Here is an 18,073-nt window from a genome sequence, read left to right as displayed (position 1 = left end):
AATCAAAATAGAATACATCCTGAAGCGCACTAGGTAGCTCATTCTTTCTAACCCAAAGTGTGTCTCTTGACTCTTGAGTGATTGGCACGTACGAGGCACACCTAATTCATAACTCCGTTAGCCTCTCTGTAGACATGCATAGTTTGGAAGGCCTCCCGCACCACTAACAGTTCGTTGAACCCATCAATGAGTGTGGCCAAATTTCCCATAGGCTGTACCGCATTAGCTTTTAGCACTTGCCGAGCATAACCTAGGCCCATACCGCTATCAGCTCAGCTCCGCTCCAAGACCGGAATGTCAAATATCTAATATATATATATATATATATATATATATATATATATATATATATATATATATATATATATATATATGCACCCAGCTTGCCTCCGATGCTACCGAAGGCCTCCGCTTTCCATTTTACCGCCTCAAAAATTTAACCCAGCATAAATAAATAAATTTGAAATTATTTCCTCGCCGACTCCTTTCTCTCCGTCCGAAGAAAGAGAAAAGAGGAGACGCTCCTCCCTCTTGTCCCATTCCGTATCCCACCCCTCTCCTTCCTTCCTCTCTCTCGCGCCGTGATTCCAAGAATTCTGGGATTAGAGTAAGGCTTAGGGTGAGGGTTAGGGTTTGGGAGATGGGGCAGCAGACGCTGATCTACAGCTTCGTGGCCCGGGGGGCGGTGATCCTGGCGGAGTACACGGAATTCACCGGCAACTTCACCAGCATCGCCTCCCAATGCCTCCAGAAGCTCCCAGCCAGCAATAACAAGTTCACCTACAACTGCGACAGCCACACCTTCAACTTCCTCGTCGAGGACGGATTCAGTGAGTCTCCCTCCCGATCGATCTCCCTCCTCGCCCTCGTTTCCCCATCTAATGGATTTCGTTTCTTGGTGTGATTTTTGGCTCCGAGCCTCCGATCCTCGGATCTGTATGGTTAAATGCTTGTTTTTACTTGTTATTTGCACAAATTTGGGGTGGGATCAGATAGAATTCGTTTTTTTGGTTTCCTTTTCCGGGATTGGGGTTTAGATTTGGTAAATTTGGTTTATTAGCATTTTAGGATCATGATTGAGGGAAATGACGTGTTTTGGCTGATATTGGATTATCACGTTGTTATTAGATCCAAAGTTATAAATTTGGGATGGACCAAATGCTCTGTTTTTTTCTTCTCCCATTTCGAAATTAATATGGTATGATTTGTGATATCTAGAAATTTCGAAATTAATATGGTAGGATTTATGATATCTAGAATTTGGGATGGACTACATATTTTTCGTTTCTTTCCTTTTTTTCATTTCAAAATTAATATGGTATGATTTCTGATGTCCGGAGAACAGATTGGATGATGATCTCCTTCGTTTCTTAGAAATCGCATATTAGCTATACTTGTCAATACTTAGCATATTTAATATATGTATGCATGCATGCATGCATGTATGCACTTGATACATATATATATTTGATGGGCTGTATTTAGCTTGGCCTCACCGAAGAAGGAGCTACCAAAGAGAATAGTTGTTATTGTGTATTTACGACCACATCATTGAGGACTGAAGTTCATGAGGACTGATGCATGCTATGTAACCTTTTCCCCCTTTGGTACGAGTTTCATGCAGCACATTACAATGGGTTTGATTTGAGATGTCTATCTGAATTGCAGATTTCTATTATAGCCTGTAGATGAGAGGCAAAGTCTTGCCTCCTTTTAATATTACTTCTGAAGTCTAGAGTAAAGCTTACCTAAAGATAGTTTTGCTGGATCACTGAGTTTTTCCTATTGGACCATATATTAGATATATTACTGGTGACAAATGAGTCGTGTGAAGTTGACCAGACATATATGTAGTGCATATTGTGTCTTAGCAGTAATGCATCTCCTGAACAATGGATATTTGGTTTGCAAGAATTAAAATTTGGGACAAAAATCAGAATGAAATGGAAATTGAAAATAAAGAATCAGAATTGGCACTCTATTGTTGGGGCATGAAATGAAGGAATGCATAGTAAAGGAATATAAATTCGAACCTGTTGTTTTATTGAGTCACTTTTGTTCATGCTCCTACTTTCATCCATATCTCTAGCCTTCCAGAATTCATTTTATATGTTCTTGTCATCTTCTTCTTCTTCTGAGTTTATCTTGTTAAATAGATTATTGTACATTTCATGCTTAGACTTGGTAATAATTTTCCAGGATTCCTTTGGTTTTTGATGCTTTCAGGTCTTCAAAGTTATTGGTTACTTTGCCATTAGATGAAGCAAACCAAACTGTTATTCTATTTACAAAATGAAAAATTATGATAAAAAACAATAATGCTTGATATCTAACCTGTCTTGCATATGCAAGGCAAGCTTCTATATCATTGTACTGATATTCCTCTGATTTCTATTTGGTTTACTGTAAACATGCAATAGTGACACTGGGTTATTAAAATTGCAATTCAAGTGACAAATTGAACCTTTGCTTTATAAATGCAACCTTGCTAATCAATGCTTTTTTTGTGTGAACCCTAGGTATGTATTAATAGTAATTGGTTGCAAGAACTGTAGGGATGACGTCAGTAACCTCCATCCTTTTGTCCTACAACTGATATATAATGTGAAGCATTGTTGTAAATGGATGTCCTTTTGAGGCCCCAGCTTACAGGAAACACCCTTAGGGTTAGCCAAATTCAGATCAGGATTCCTATCATATTTTTCCTATTCATTACTTGGCTGCCATTAAGTACCTTTCTATATCTTTTGTCATCCATTTATTGGACCAACATTGGCACCGAATATCTTCTAGTAGGGAAGTAAAAAAATGGCATGTTTAGCATGAATAGTACGATATCATATTCTTGTAATAACTAGACAAACTTTTCCTTCATTTTCATAAGTCAGATTTAGTAAACTACGTAGGCAAGGATTCAAGCCCTGGTGGGACATCCCATGGGACACTGGGATGGGGTACCATACTGTGTGTCGGGATAGGACAGTCCCACTACTATCCTAGCATCTTGATCAGCACATCTTGGGATATCTCCTGTCCTAAGTGTTGGGATAAAGTGGGACACTTGTGCATCCCTTTCCATGAAAAAATTGGGACAGTCTCATCCCACGGGATTTAAAATCTTGTTTCAGGAGTTGCTCATTTTTGCTAAAGTATCGCATAATCTATCTTATTGGAGAGTCTTCTTTGTTTACATTATCTTCCTTTTTTTGGATTATTTCTTTTAAAGTTGTTGGTGGGTCTTGAATCCCCTGTTGGTGTGTGCCATCTAGTTTCAACAATTATCCTTTATACATGAATAATGCAACAGAATATCCTGGAGCTTCAAGAATTCTATATGATTTTTTAATTGTTACATATGGCTTAAATTGGACCAGCAAATATAATTAGCTCCTCATTAGATGAGTTTTAATTCTTTGAGGAAGAAAATGCATAGTCATGAGCTGGAAAGATGGATGCAGCTTCAGTAGACCCATTTTGTGATGGCTTAATTTTGCTATGGGTCAAGGAGGCAAACTGTTCAAGATTTCTATAACCTCCTTTCCTTTGCAAAAGTTCCTAAAAGCTTAGAGATTGATGCACTTATTTAACAATAGAAAGCTTGATGATTTGTGTGGAAAGGACTAATCATGCTATAAGACAACATTATGCTGTGTCCACAAAAGGACAACCTTATTTAAAGTGATGTTCATAGGCAAGTTGAGCAGAAAATTTGTTGTGTTCAGCTTTGTTGTGTTTGTTGCCTTTTTGGAGAAAGCTTGATAGAAGATTGGACTTTTGATCCTTGTAGGTCGAATAAATAGTATGTTAGAGCTTTTCTCTATTAAAATTTTATATTGTTAAGTATTAGCTTGGCTTTCATTTGATTAGCATACAAGATTGATGCTAATACTTCATTTGGGGAGATGTTGGATTGTTTGCTTTTGGCAACATATTATGCATAATTTCGTATGTTAGTTTAGGACTTTGCCTAAAATATTTTTCAAAAGTTTTTGAGGTTGATTTTGTATTCATTATTTGGCTACCTTAGTTGTTGCATTGTACTAGTGTTGCCCTGCATTGGAACCGGAGCATAGTGAAAGTGAACAAGGGTTAACGAGGGCATTCTCCAGAAGTGAATGCACCACTTCTGCTCTCGGATGTGGTGAGAAGTAGGTAAGGGTTCTCACACTTTAATGGATGACCGTGGATGAAGAAGCTAGTCCAAGAACGTAGGATACCTTTAGCAACTTGGAATATAGGGTTGTTGATAGGAAAATGATGGAAATTGATGGATGCAATGACTTGGAGAAGTGTTAATATAGTTTGCCTGAAAGAGGCTAAATGGATAGGAGAACAAGCAAAGAAAGTTGGTAAAACAAGTTATAAACTTTGGTATACTTGGAAAGATGAGAGTAAAAATAGAATATGAATCATTATAGATAAGAGTTTTTTTTTTTTGGCACACCGGCTCCTCACACCATACGTAAATGAGTATAACCATTCAAATCAAGATAAGAAGCTGACTAAACAAGTAGGAAACATCTGCCTGGTTCATCCAAAGAAAACTTTCTAAGTGCTCCGTCGCATAGGATGCTACCCAGTCAGCAGCTGTATTAGCATTCTGGTAAACATAAGTGGCTCTGAAGGAGCCACACTCGCCTGCCATCGGCCGTATGTCAGGGAGCAAGGACTACCGGTCCGACTCAAAATGTCGTTCGCGGACCTGCTCTAGAGGCCGAGTCACCCTCCAGGTGGATGCACTCTGCACCCAGAGCACGCCTCGTGTAGGAGATGCCTTCTCATGCCGCTCGCAGCTCTGCTCTATGATAGAGGTATCGAAAATCTGTCGTTTGCCAGCTGCCACAAATCTGGAGCGGTGGTCTTTGATGACAAAATCCACACCCCTCTCTCACCATGCTTAGTAGTACTACCATCAAAATTTACCTTAAGAAAGCAAGGGGGTGGGGGCTTTTAGGACACGAAGACAAATCTGGTCGCTGACTCAGCTGGATGAAAGACTCAGATGTCCCTGGCCATCTCAGGGAAAGAGGATAGTGCACGGCTGATGACCTCCGATGCATGAAGCAAGGTTGTGGCCGCCACCACCCTCGGATGTAGCCACCTGTCCTCGAAGACCCGAGCACAAGATAGTTTGAGGGGGGATTTTAGTATAATTTTAGGGATCACGTAAGAACATGCATCACCTATAATATTTTCTTTATTAGCGTGATCCTCTATCAACCTATATTATTATTTTTTTGTTAGCATGATCTTGTTAGAGTGCTTTACGAATCACGTAACAACCTTTACCACCCATAGTATTTTTCTTTGTTAGCGTGATTCTATACCAATCTATATTATTTTCTTTATATGAAGTTTATACATGCGTATATATAACCTCTGACATGTACCGAATGTGAAGGAATAGAGCAATAAAATCTCTTTTCTCTCTCGCTTTTTCTCTTTTTTTTGCAAATATTTTAAAATGCTGTAACAATTCTTCTTGGATATCACCAGTAAGTTGATATATGACAGGTGACACTTATAAAGATCAAAAAGCAAGTGAGAAAAATCTGATATAAGAGGTCGATCATTTTTCTTGGAACCTCATGGTAAAATTTGTAGAAGTTTGACTTTCAAAATTTAAGGCAGGTTATAATATGGTGAAGTTGGGCCTTGCATGCAGTTACTGTTGCTCATTCCTTGCTCTTCTTTAACATTCACAAGCCTAATGGAGGCACTCTTCTTGAATGTTTTGACAATGTCTTTGGAATGATATGTGTAGTTAAAAGTATTTTGTAAAAATAAACAGGAGAATATAGTAGATGTATCTATTTTTCCAACATGCTGTTAGTAAAATGGAGGGTTCAAAAAATAGTAATAGTTACATTTGTCTTGTTGGAATGCCTCTTCTCTTATTGGGGTTGGATTTTGTTTTCTTGGTAGTTGGAACTGCAGCTGCCTTTCTGCTCCGTTGCTTTTACTTTTGATTTCTTAAAGTTCTAGAATTATTGAAGTTCCCAACAAGCTTTCCAATATTGTTGTTAGTGCTTGACATTTTCAGTAGGTTTCTACAACCTGTACTTCAAGCCTTAAATTCTATAGTGTTTGCAGTTCAGCACTGTAAAACAATTAGCATTTAACATATGCAGTTTGGACAAGATTATGATGTTAACCAATTCTGACTGGGACTACTTGTACTGCAAAGATTAAAAGTTTTGTAATTTATTGTCTTTTCTCTTTGAGTAGCTAAGTTGCCTGTTTTTGGATTTTGTAGCATACTGTGTGGTTGCAGTTGAGTCAGCTGGCAGGCAAATTCCAATTGCCTTTTTGGAGAGGGTTAAGGAAGACTTTAAGAAAAGATATGGTGGGGGAAAAGCTGCAACTGCTTCAGCTAACAGCCTCAACCGTGAATTTGGGTAGATTTCTGTTCCTTGCTGTTCAAAACATTATAGATTTCTGTTTTGTGGTGTATATGACCAAGTGTTGAAATTCTGACATTTCAGGCCCAAATTAAAAGAGCACATGCAGTATTGTGTGGACCATCCGGAGGAGATCAGCAAGCTGGCAAAAGTGAAAGCTGAGGTTTCGGAAGTCAAAGGAGTTATGATGGAAAACATTGAGAAGGTAAGTCTTTAACATTGCTGCTGGAAAAGCTTCAGTAAGTTCTGCCATACTTATCTTGCCTCTGCACTTATTTAATTGCTCGTATATTCGGTTTTTGTGATAATTATTCTTGAACGTTTTAGTGGTGAACATCACATCCTTTGCAGGTTCTAGAACGCGGGGAAAAAATTGAACTCCTCGTTGACAAGACAGAGAATCTTCGCTCACAGGTTTGTAGATCATATGTGGTTTGATTTTGGATTTGTTTTAGTGGGTTCCCAGTTATGGAGCTGGTTGTGTGCTTCAATCATATGTGCAGGCTCAAGATTTCAGGCAACATGGGACAAAGATGAGGAGGAAGATGTGGTTGCAGAATATGAAGATAAAACTTATTGTCTTGGGCATTATCATTGCGCTAATCCTCATCATAATATTGTCAGTTTGTCATGGCTTCAAATGCACATGAGACCATGCACACCTCCACTCCCCTTCTGAGTGAGGGTATAGTATCTTTTACTGCCAGTACTATATAAACGTTGGTGCTTTTGTGATAGACTAGTGTTGTGTTCTCCCCTATGAACCCTATCCTATTTCATAGTCTCTCTGGAATTGTGATGGGAATGCTTATGTATTTCAGATCTGTGCATGTATAGACTATACAGGAGTATTTCAGATCTGTGCATGTATAGACTATACAGGAGTATTTATTGTGATAGAAGTACAGGAGGGTCTTGTTCTATTTGATTTGGTCATTATGTGGTATCCTGGGTTGCTAGTATCTGCTATCTAAGATTTTGTTGTGACGATGATTGTGCAGCAGTGCTGGCATCTGGTATGTAGGTGTTGTGGTATGTACAAGAAATGTGGCCAAAGAAATTATTAGGTAAGGCGTTTTTGGGAAATTTTCGATAAGGATGCTTATTTCTCCACCATAGGTATAACTTGGAAATACTAATCTTAGGATACAATGCCTATCTGAGAAAAATTCAGGTTGTACTTTAACCTTATCCAATGTGGAAGGAAGGTTATAGAAAACAAAGCTATGAAATAGAAAGTTGGAATAGGAATAGCAAGTTTTGTAAATAGCAAGTCGGGAGACAAAAGTTGGTCTGAGATTCGCAAATTACGATAGTTTTAGAGAAATTTAAACATCTCATATGTTCTTTTTCAAAAACGACGATATTCTATGGAGTTTAAATGTTCCATACACATCTTTTCAAAAATAATGTGGCTCTCTGCATTTTTTTGAAAATTTGAAAAAAAAAATTTATATTACTAGAACTTCTTATTAGATATAACTTCCTAATAAGTTTTAGTTCTTTTAAAATTATTTTTATTGTTATTAGGAAATATATACGGCAGCGGGATTTCCTTCTCATGAATGATTGATCTCGTGGTCTCGAGTGTCGTGGTGTTGCTAAGTTGTCTCAGGTGCATGATTTCTCCGTGGCTGTAGTCCTGGCTGCATGTTGGCTTAAGTTTCTATTTGGAGGAGCTATTGGCAGTAGAACCTTTGAAAGTAGAGCTGTTGGGAGTAGAGCTTTTTGAAGTAGAGCTTTTATAAAAAGCTATTTACTGTTTGGTAGCTATATTTCTAAAGTGCTGTATGAGGATGATAGTGTTATTTCGATGATTAACACAACCATTGAGGGAATATCAAATTAATAATACAGTTTAACGTGATACATCACTAATGAATACGATATCCTCGATACATTCATGATATATTAAGAGAATGAGATCAAGACGTCTTCCAATGATTAACAACGAGATAAAATTTGTAGTAAAAAAGGGATAGAGAACTCTTAATTCTAATTCAGTAAAGTTTCAAGTGAAATATACTCTTAAAGGCAAAACAGTGATTTTCATTGTTAAGGGTATGTAGCTCTATCGTGGCATACACTCAAAATTGCTTGAAATATGTTTCATTGATTATATGAATTAATCTAACCTTAAGATATAGAAAAGTATGGATTGAGTCGACCCCAACTTAAGTAGAGTTGACCCTGGCATACCTTGGAACCATCTGGCACATTCCTGCAAAAATGGCACAGATGAACAGTAAGTGGAGTCGACCCCATTTATTTTTGAGTCGACCCCAGGAGAGGAGCCGACCCAAAAGAACCTTGAGTTGACCCCAGCTTCAAACCTCAAGAAAACAACTATCTGGAATTTACTGAGAGGGCCGATCCCAAGTTTTCTTGAGCCGACCCAAGATGGAGCCGACCCCAGGAACACTTGAGCCGACTCCAATGGAGCCGACCCCAACTGAACATGAGCCGACCCCAAGGATATGTGCTCAAAAACCACGTCTCTGGAATCCCTGAGAGGGTCGACCCCAATGGAGCTTGAGTCGACTCTACTGTAGCATGGGTCGACCCCAAGAAAGGTTGAGTCGACCTCAGTGAAAACAGCCGAAAATGCAAGGTTCTATGGTTCCTGAGAAGGCCGATCCCACTGTAGCAGGGGTCGACTCAAACGACCCCAGAGTGAGTTGGGTCGACCCCAAGTCTAATGAACAGTAAGTTGAGTCGACCTCAGAAAAGTTTGGGTCGACCCCAGCACGGGCAAAGGCATAACGGCTAGTTCTGCAGAAGTGCTTTTTGACCTCCCAACGGCTAGTAACGGATAGTTTTTCAAATCTAACCAATGGAGAGTGACCAATAGAGGTGGGCAAGTATTTAAAGTGACACTATTCATCAGAGGAAGCATCTTTTGCCAAGAAATCAATAGTTCATTCAAGTCAAAGCAAGTCCTAGCATCCTTCATCAAGGTTCTCCATTTAAGTCTCAAAAAGGAGGTGGCTGAGAAATTTTAGTGTGCATTCAACAACTCCACCAAACCATTGTGAAGTGAAGTAACCTTAGCAAAGAAGAGAAGAGCATCCTCAAAGCGATAATTATTTTCTCATCTCTTTTATTAGTGTAAAATTGTTATATTTGCTCTTCTAGGAGTTTCAAACTCTTTTTTCTTAATTACTTTGTAAGGTTTGTTGGTAAGCCCGTAAAACCAACAGTGAAGATTTGTTGGTGAGCCTATAAAACCAACATAGGTTTTTGGTGATCCCGGAAAACCAAAGTGTAAAGGTTTTTGGATTATGAGCCCGGAAAACAATCCAACTGTAATCCGCGAGATTATAGAGAATTTCCAAGGGGACGCTTGGGGAGTGGACGTAGGTGCTTAGGAGAGCATCGAACCACTATACTTCTTGTGTGTTTATATTGTGTATTATTCTAACTTCACTACACACACTCAATTAATATTAACTAAACCACTCACTCATCAATTGATTTAATTAAGGGATTGAAAAATTTAGAAAAATCAATTCATCCCCCCTCTTGGCTTGTCACCTTGGGCAACAAGTGGTATCAGAGCAAGGTGCTCTCATAGTATTTGTTGATCTCACGATCAAGAGTCAAAGATCATGACAACCCAAGTAGGATGTTCTATGAGCGAGGGGCAATCCACAAATAGACATTCTCTATTTAATGGCACTAATTACACATATTGGAAAGCTAGGATGAGGATATTCATTCAAGCTCTAGATTATGACTTGTGGAATATCATAACTAGAGGACCACACACACCCATAATTAGTATAGAGGGCACAATCATTTCTAAACCAGAAATGGATTGGAATGATAGTGATAGAAGACTAGCACAATTAAATGCTAAAGCAATTAATGTACTTTACTGCTCACTAGATGTAAATGAATTTAATAGAATATCTACATGCATCTCCGTGAAAAAAATTTGAGATAAACTAGAGGTCACACATGAAGGAACTAATAGGTTAAAAAGTCAAAAATAAATATATTAGTACATAGGTATGAATTATTTAAAATGGAATCCACAGAGTCCATAACTGAAATGTTCACTCGATTCATGGAAATCATAAATGGACTAAAGAGTTTAGGAAAGTCTTATACTAACTCTGAACTAGTGCGAAAAATTCTCAGGTCACTACCAAGAGTTTGGAAGGCCATGGTAACTGCAATTCAAGAAGCAAAGGACCTCAATACACTACAATTGGAAGAACTTCTAGGATCACTTATGATCCATGAGTTGACCATGAAGCAAAATTCAGAAGAGGAGGTCAAGAAAAAGAAGACCATTGCCTTGAAGTCTACAACTCCAAAACAGAAAATTGAATCAGAGGAGTCTTATGATGAGGAGGAATATGATGAAGAAAGAATGGCTATGCTCGCAAGAAAATTCAGAAAATTTATAAGAGGGAAGAAAAAATTTCATAAAAGGAAGCCCTTCCTCAAAGGTAGCTCGAGCAAGAAAAAGGGAAAGGACAAGGAAAAAGAAAAAGAAATGCCAATTTGCTATGAGCGTAACAAGCCAGGGCATTTCAAGATAGATTGCCCGGAATTGAAATGGATGGCAAGAAAGCTTAAAAAGAGGAACCTCATGGCTGAATGGAGTGAAAGTGAGGAGTCAAGTTCGGAAGAGGAAGATCAACAAGAGACGGTCCAAATCTGCTACATGGCTAATGACGATGAGATAGATTTTGAACTTGAATGTGATTTTACAGTAGAAAAATTACATGATGCATTTTTAGAACTCATGGAAGAACACAAGAAGCTAATCAATAAAAATAAAGTTCTAAAAGATGAAAATCAATCTCTTATCAAAGAAAAGCTGAAACTATCTAATGACTATGAAATATTAAGTAGGAAGTTCACTAATGAAACTAAAAGTCTAATTACTGAAAATTTCAAGCTAAAATAAGATGCAGAAAAATACAAATCCTTAGTGGACAAGTTTACACTTAGCTCAACTAAATTAAATATGATTCTTGATAGTCAAAAAGCTGTATATAATAAAATAGGGTTAGAATATAAAACAAATAGGAAGCAAAAATACTTAAAGAACATATTTGTGAAAGCCAAAAATAAAAATATAACTTGTCATTGCTGCAATAAAGTAGGACACAAAGCATATGAATGTAATTTTAGAAAGTTCAATTATAACAAATTGAGTGAAAAGAGTAAGCTAAAATTTAAAAAAATTTGGGTTCCAAAAGGAACATCAAGTACTAACCCTAAAGGACCCAACATAGTTTGGGTACCTAAAGTACATTCTTGATTTTGATTGTAGGAGTGTCTTACAGCTAATAAGAGGGATAGATGATGGTATCTAGATAGCGGCTATTCAAGACACATGACAGGTGACATAGAACAATTTGTCACTTTGAAATCTAAGGAGGGTGGAGTGGTAACCTATAGAGACAATGAAAAAAGGACTTATCATTGGAAAGAATAAAATTTATATTACTCCATCCACTTTTATAGAAAATGTTTTATTAGTTAATAGTCTGAAACATAACTTACTTAGCATAAGTCAATTTTGTGATAAAGATCTCAAAGTCACATTTGAAGCTTCAGTATACATAATCACAAATCCTAAAGATAATAGTATTGTACTTATAGGACATAGGCATGAAAACATTTATATGATAGATCTTCATAACTTAGGCAAGAAAAATGGATTAGGCTTAATCACTAATGAAGAAAGGAAAAGTGAAACAAGTTGGCTTTGGCACCGTAGACTAGGACATGCTTGTATGGACTTAATATCAAAACTAGTCAAAAAGGATTTGATAAAAGATGTGCCAAAATTTATTTTTGAAAAAGACAAAATCTGTGGACCATGCTCATTAGGAAAGCAAACAAAATCATATTTCAAATCAAAAAATGTAGTATCAACCACTAGACCTTTTGAACTCATACACATGGATCTATTTTGGCCTACTAGAACTGCAAATCGAGGAGGAAAAAAATATGGACTAGTTATAGCAGATGATTTCTCAAGATATACATGGGTTTCATTTCTTGTACATAAGAATGAAGCATTTTCAGCATTCTTGAAATATTATAAAAATATCATAACTGAAAAGAAGCTCACCTTAATTGCAATTCGAAGTGATCATGGAACTGAATTTGAAAATCAACACTTTGAATAATTTTGTAATGAAAATGGTATTTCTCATCAATTTTCAGCACTTAGAACGCCTCAACAAAATGGGGTTGTTGAAAGAAAAAATAGGACATTGGTAGAAATGGCACGCACGATGTTGTGTGAGTCAAATCTTCCAAAGTACTTTTGGGCTGAAGCCATAAATATTGCTTGCTATATTTTAAATCGTGTTTTAATACATCCTATAACAAAGAAAACTCCTTATGAACTTTGGAAGAATAAGAAACCAACTGCTAAATATTTTAGAATATTTGGGTGTAGATGTTTTATTTTAAACAATGGCAAGGAGGATCTAAGTAAATTTGATGCCAAGTCAGATGAATGTATCTTCTTAGGATACTCTACTTCTAGCAGGACATACAGAGTATTCAACAAAAGAACTCTTGTAGTTGAAGAGCCAATTAATATTATTTTTGATGAGTCTGATAGTGAGTCTCCTAGGAGAGAAAGTACTTTTGATGATGATGCAGGAATTATTGAGTTTAAAAAATTAAATCTTAATGACGTGCCAAATCAAGAAAAGGAAGATGATCGTGTGCCACCATAATCTCAAGACTTGCCAAAAAAATGGAGGTACGCACATGGACATCCCAAAGACTTAATCATTGGTGATCCATCTCAAGGGGTAAGAACTCGATCCTCTCTTAGAAATTTAAATGACTATCTTGTTTTTGTTTCACAAATAGAACCTAAGACTTATGAAGAGCTGAGAATGACATAAATTGAATTAATGCTATGCAAGAAGAATTAAATCAATTTAAAAGAAGCAATGTATGGACATTAACTGAGAGACTAAAGCATAATTTTGTAATTGGAACAAAATGGAGTTTTAGAAATAAATTAGATGAAAATGGGGTAGTTATAAAAAATAAAGCTAGACTTGTAGCTAAGGGATACAATCAAGAAGAAGAATAGATTTTGAAGAAACATTTGCTCTCGTGGCTAGATTAGAAGCTATTAGATTACTTCTAGCTTTTGCATGCTTCATGAATTTCAAATTATATCAAATGGATGTAAAAAGTGCCTTCTTAAATGGTTATATAAAAGAAGAAGTATATGTAGAGCAACCCCCTGATTTTGAGAATCATGAATTTTCTGATCATGTATTTAGATTACGTAAGGCACTATATGTATTGAAACAAGCACCTAGAGCATGGTATGATCGACTAAGCAATTTTTTGTTAAATAATAATTTTAGTAGAGGAAATGTAGATAAAACACTTTTTCTCAAGAGAAAAGATAAAAATTGGCTAGTAGTACAAATATATGTAGATGACATAATTTTCGGTGCCACTAATGATAGTCTTTGAAAAGAATTTGCTGGATTAATGCAAGAAGAATTCGAGATGAGTATGATGGGAGAACTCAATTTCTTTCTCGGATTACAAATCAAGCAAACTAAGGAAGGCATCTTTATTCATCAAACTAAGTACACAAAGAAAATACTAAACAAGTTTGGAAATAAAAATCACAAGAGAATAGGCACCCCAATGTACCCCACTAGTAAACTAGACAAAGATAAAAAAGAGAAAAGTGTAGATATGAAGCTCTATAGAGGCTTAATTGGATCTTTGCTTTACCTCACTGCTAGTAGGCCTGACGTAGTATTTAGTGTGGGAATATGTGCTAGGTACCAATTAGATCCGAAGGAGTCACATCTAAGTGCTGTCAAAAGAATCCTTAGATATCTGAGAGGAACTACAAACATAGGATTATGGTACTCTAGAGACTCTTGTCTAGACTTGCTTGCATATTCTGATGCAGATTTTGCTGGATGCAAATTAAATAGGAAGAGTACTAGAAGAACATGTCAATTCTTAGAGAATAACTTGGTATCATGGTTTAGCAAAAAGCAGAATTCAGTAGCATTGTCAACGGCTGAGGCCGAATACATAGCTGTTGGAAGTTGTTGTGCTCAAGTACTATGGCTCAAGCAACAACTAGAGGACTATGGAATCAAACTAGACAACATTCCTATAAAGTGTGATAACACTAGTGCCATTAACCTTACCAAAAATCCGGTTCAGCACTCTAAAGCCAAGCATATTGAAATAAGGTATCATTTCATTAAAGATCATGTGCAAAATGGGAATGTATGTATTGAGCATGTATATACCGAGAAACAATTAGCTGACATATTCACAAAACCTTTAAGTGAGGATAGATTCTGCATGCTTAGAAGGGAACTAGGCGTATGTGATCCCTTTGATTAAAAAAAAAAAAAATGAAAGGAACAAGTTGTCTCATGATACTCTCCTCCCATTTTGAAAATTCCATGAAATATTAGTAAAATTATTTATTTATAGATTCCTTACTCATATATCAATGTCCCATAAAGATTTGGTAAGGATCAGAAAGAAGGAGGAATTAAAAAAAAAAAAAATTCTTTTGGCTTGAACTGGGGCCGACCCGAACCAGAATGGGGTCGACCCCTCCTTGAGTCGACCCAAGAAAAATCTGGGGTCGACCCAACGGCGGGACCCCATTTTTAAAAGGGGACCCGTGAGCCATTTTAGGGCATTATTTCCCTTTGTCCTCTTCCTAAAATCCTATTTTCCACTTTCCAATCCCTTCCAATCATCTCCAAACAATAGTAGATTGCTTCCCCAAGCCGTTGGATCAAGACCTAAGTGAGGGTTTGGTAAAAATGGGACTCAAGCGAGTTGTTACCAAGAGATCCGGGAGGGTTTCACGGCTAACCATTGTAGAAGGGCGCCCTAGAGAGTCTTCTATAGTTTCTTCATGAGGTGAGACACGTGCGGAGCCTCCTCCACCTCCTTCCCCCTCAGTTCAACTTGCTAAATATGCGGAAAGACCGGTAACCACGGGTAGAAGGATCCATTCCAAATTTTTGGATCAAGAAGGGTTCCGGTTGGGTGGTTGGATTCAAAGATAAGGATGGGAGTATCTTTGCTCCCTAGATTTAGTGACCTACCCGGGCTTAGTTCGTGAGTTCTATGCTTTTCTAAAAGTCGGTCCAGAAGGGCTTGTGTCTGAGGTCCGAGGAGTACGGGTTCGTGTTTCAGAGGAAAGCCTAAGTGAGTTGCTTCATCTTCCCTGCGAAAGAGCCACACTAGAAAAACCAGAGAGCAAGTTGAGGGCTCTACAGATAATTTTTGAGAGAGATGACTTTGACTACTCAGAAAATGTAATAGCTAGCTCTCTATCAGCCGAGATGAGGTTATTGTACAACTTCATAAGTCGGATATTGTTTCCGAAGAGTGGAAAATTTGATCATGTATCTGAGTGTGACTTGGCCATTATGGAGCATGTCATTCAAGGCATTCCCCTGAATCTTCCAGCTATGATGATTAGGCAGATGCGAGAGGCCATATGCAAATCGAGAGTCTCCTTGCCCTACGGTATGATACTCATCCTGATATTCAGGCAGCATGACATATGTGTGGAGGGAGAGATATCCAGGCATTTGCTATTTACCGACACCTACACTGCACGGTCCCTAGTGCGCATGGGTTATGAGAATGTGGATGGTCAGTGGGTGCATAGAGGTGCAGGGGTACATGCACCGGAGGGTGATGCACCAGAGATTGGAGACTCTATCGCTGAGCCTGAGATACCTGCGGATCATCCTACAGCACCTTCAGAGGCTGGACCTTCGTCATCCACACCTATGGGATGTACAGAGAAGTTTTGGAGTAGGATGACTGAGCTTGTGTCAGCTCAAGTGAGGACTCTCTCTGATGGCATGATGCGCAGGATGGACAGTATGACTGCTGAGATTAGAGGCCTCAGAGACCAGGTGGCAGCATTAGAGAGAGAGAGAGGCTCATGGTCCATATGTGCCCCGAGCAGCTGAGTCAGAGGTTTCGGCGCTGAGTCACCCAGCTCACAGAGGTCCACGACAGACTCAGTCCCATCAGGCCAGACCTCCCCTCGCCACTTATGCTAGGAGGATGAAGACTAGATCACATCCCTTAGATTCCCCCTAGGCCTGTTGATAGCACTACAAGAGTCCATCACGATTAGTGCCTAGGATTTATTTAGTTCTCATATGCATTTTACTTTGTTGATGTACTTTGTACGTTAATTGAAGAACATTGTACTTTTGGCCTTAGTGTACTACAATGTTTCATTTTGATCAATGAAATTTGGATTTTATCATTTATTGCTTCTACTTATCTAGTGCTATACATTCTTTTGATGATAACAAAAAGGGGGAGAAGTAAGAAAAGAAAGAAGTTGCGATATAGGGGGAGAAATAAGTTTGAAAATTATAGCAAGAGATAATATTCACTTAAGGAGGAGCAATATGTAACAATGAAAATTTTCAAAACAAGAAAGTCTGAATTTTCAAACAAAATTTCTGAATTTGGCACATACTTCTCATGCCCTGATACATAACCTGAATCTCTTGCTTTATCTCAAATTTTTGAAGTCTCATAAAATACAAAAGAAAGGGGGAGAAAATCAAAAGTTCAAATTGGCAATATTTGGATGAAAGAGGGGGAGTCTTCACTTTCAAATTTGAAAAGCTGAAATTCAGCAACTTGAGCACTTTCTAAAATAAAACTCCTAATTTTATTATAAGTGTCAATCTGCTCATGCTCAATGTTTTGTAATCATCAAAAAGGGGAAGATTGAGGATGATAGTATTATTTCGATGATTAACACAATCATTGAGGGAATATCGAATTAATAATACAGTTTAACGTGATACATCACTAATGAATATGACACTCTCGATATATTCATGATATATTAAGAGAATGAGATCAAAACGTCTTCCAATGATTAACAACGAGATAAAATTTGTAGTAGAAAAGGGATAGAGAACTCTTAATTCTAATTCAGCAAAGTTTCAAGTAAAATATACTCTTAAGGGCAAAACAGTGATTTTCATTGTTAAGGGTTTGTAGCTCTATCGTGGCATACACTCAAAATTGCTTGAAATATGTTTCATTGATTATATGAATTAGTCTAACCTTAAGATGCAGGAAAGTGTGGATTGAGTCGACCCCAACTTAAGTGGAGTCGACCCTGGCACACCTTGGAACCATCTGGCACACCCCTGCAAAAATGGCACAGATGAACAGTAAGTGGAGTCGACCCCTTGTATCTTTGAGTTGTCCCCAGCTTCAAGCCTCAAGAAAACAATTCTCTAAAATTTACTGAGAGAGCCAACCCCAGATGGAGCCGACCCCAGGAACACTTGAGCCGACCCCAATGGAGCCGATCCCAACTGAACATGAGCCGACCCCAAGGATATGTGCTCAAAAACCACGTCTCTGGAATCCCTGAGAGGGTCGACCCCAATGGAGCATGAGTCGACCCCACTGTAGCATGGGTCGACCCCAAGAAAGGTTGAGTCGACCTCAGTGAAAATAGTCGAAAATGCAAGGTTCTGTGGTTCCTGAGAAGGCCGACCCCACTATAGCAGGGGTCGACCCCAGTAAAGTTTGAGTCGACCCCAGAGTGAGTTGGGTCGACCCCAAGTCTAATGAACAGTAAGTTGAGTCGACCCCAGAAAAGTTTGGGTCGACTG

At 38.0% G+C, this 18,073-nt stretch overlaps 1 protein-coding gene across 1 annotated transcript; it reads left to right on the top strand.

Annotated features, from left to right (window-relative positions):
- The first annotated feature begins 474 nt into the window (after positions 1-474).
- LOC103695798 (vesicle-associated membrane protein 721-like) lies at positions 475-7,261 on the top strand. The gene is made up of 5 exons (XM_088714206.2): positions 475-830; positions 6,257-6,398; positions 6,486-6,606; positions 6,753-6,815; positions 6,905-7,261. Exons 1-5 carry the CDS (start codon positions 641-643, stop codon positions 7,049-7,051), a joined length of 663 nt encoding a protein of 220 aa, XP_088570332.1. The 5' UTR covers positions 475-640; the 3' UTR covers positions 7,052-7,261.
- The last annotated feature ends 10,812 nt before the right edge of the window (positions 7,262-18,073 follow it).

The sequence above is a fragment of the Phoenix dactylifera genome, chromosome 18 (genome assembly GCF_051530095.1).
Source record: "Phoenix dactylifera cultivar Ajwa chromosome 18, Ajwa_hap1_PhDact_Kaust_v1.1, whole genome shotgun sequence".
Classification (NCBI taxonomy): Eukaryota; Viridiplantae; Streptophyta; class Magnoliopsida; order Arecales; family Arecaceae; genus Phoenix; species Phoenix dactylifera.
The sequence above is the reverse complement of the archived record's forward strand: the minus strand, read 5'-3'. Positions and strand labels throughout refer to the sequence as shown.

What these genes read in the sequence shown, in the direction of transcription:
- LOC103695798 (XM_088714206.2), top strand. Translation starts at nt 641, where the DNA reads ATGGGGCAGCAGACGCTGATCTACAGCTTCGTGGCCCGGGGGGCGGTG. An exon ending in AGCCTCAACCGTGAATTTGG is followed by an intron (nt 6,399 to 6,485) that starts GTAGATTTCTGT and finishes CTGACATTTCAG; the next exon opens with GCCCAAATTAAAAGAGCACA. An exon ending in TGATGGAAAACATTGAGAAG is followed by an intron (nt 6,607 to 6,752) that starts GTAAGTCTTTAA and finishes CATCCTTTGCAG; the next exon opens with GTTCTAGAACGCGGGGAAAA.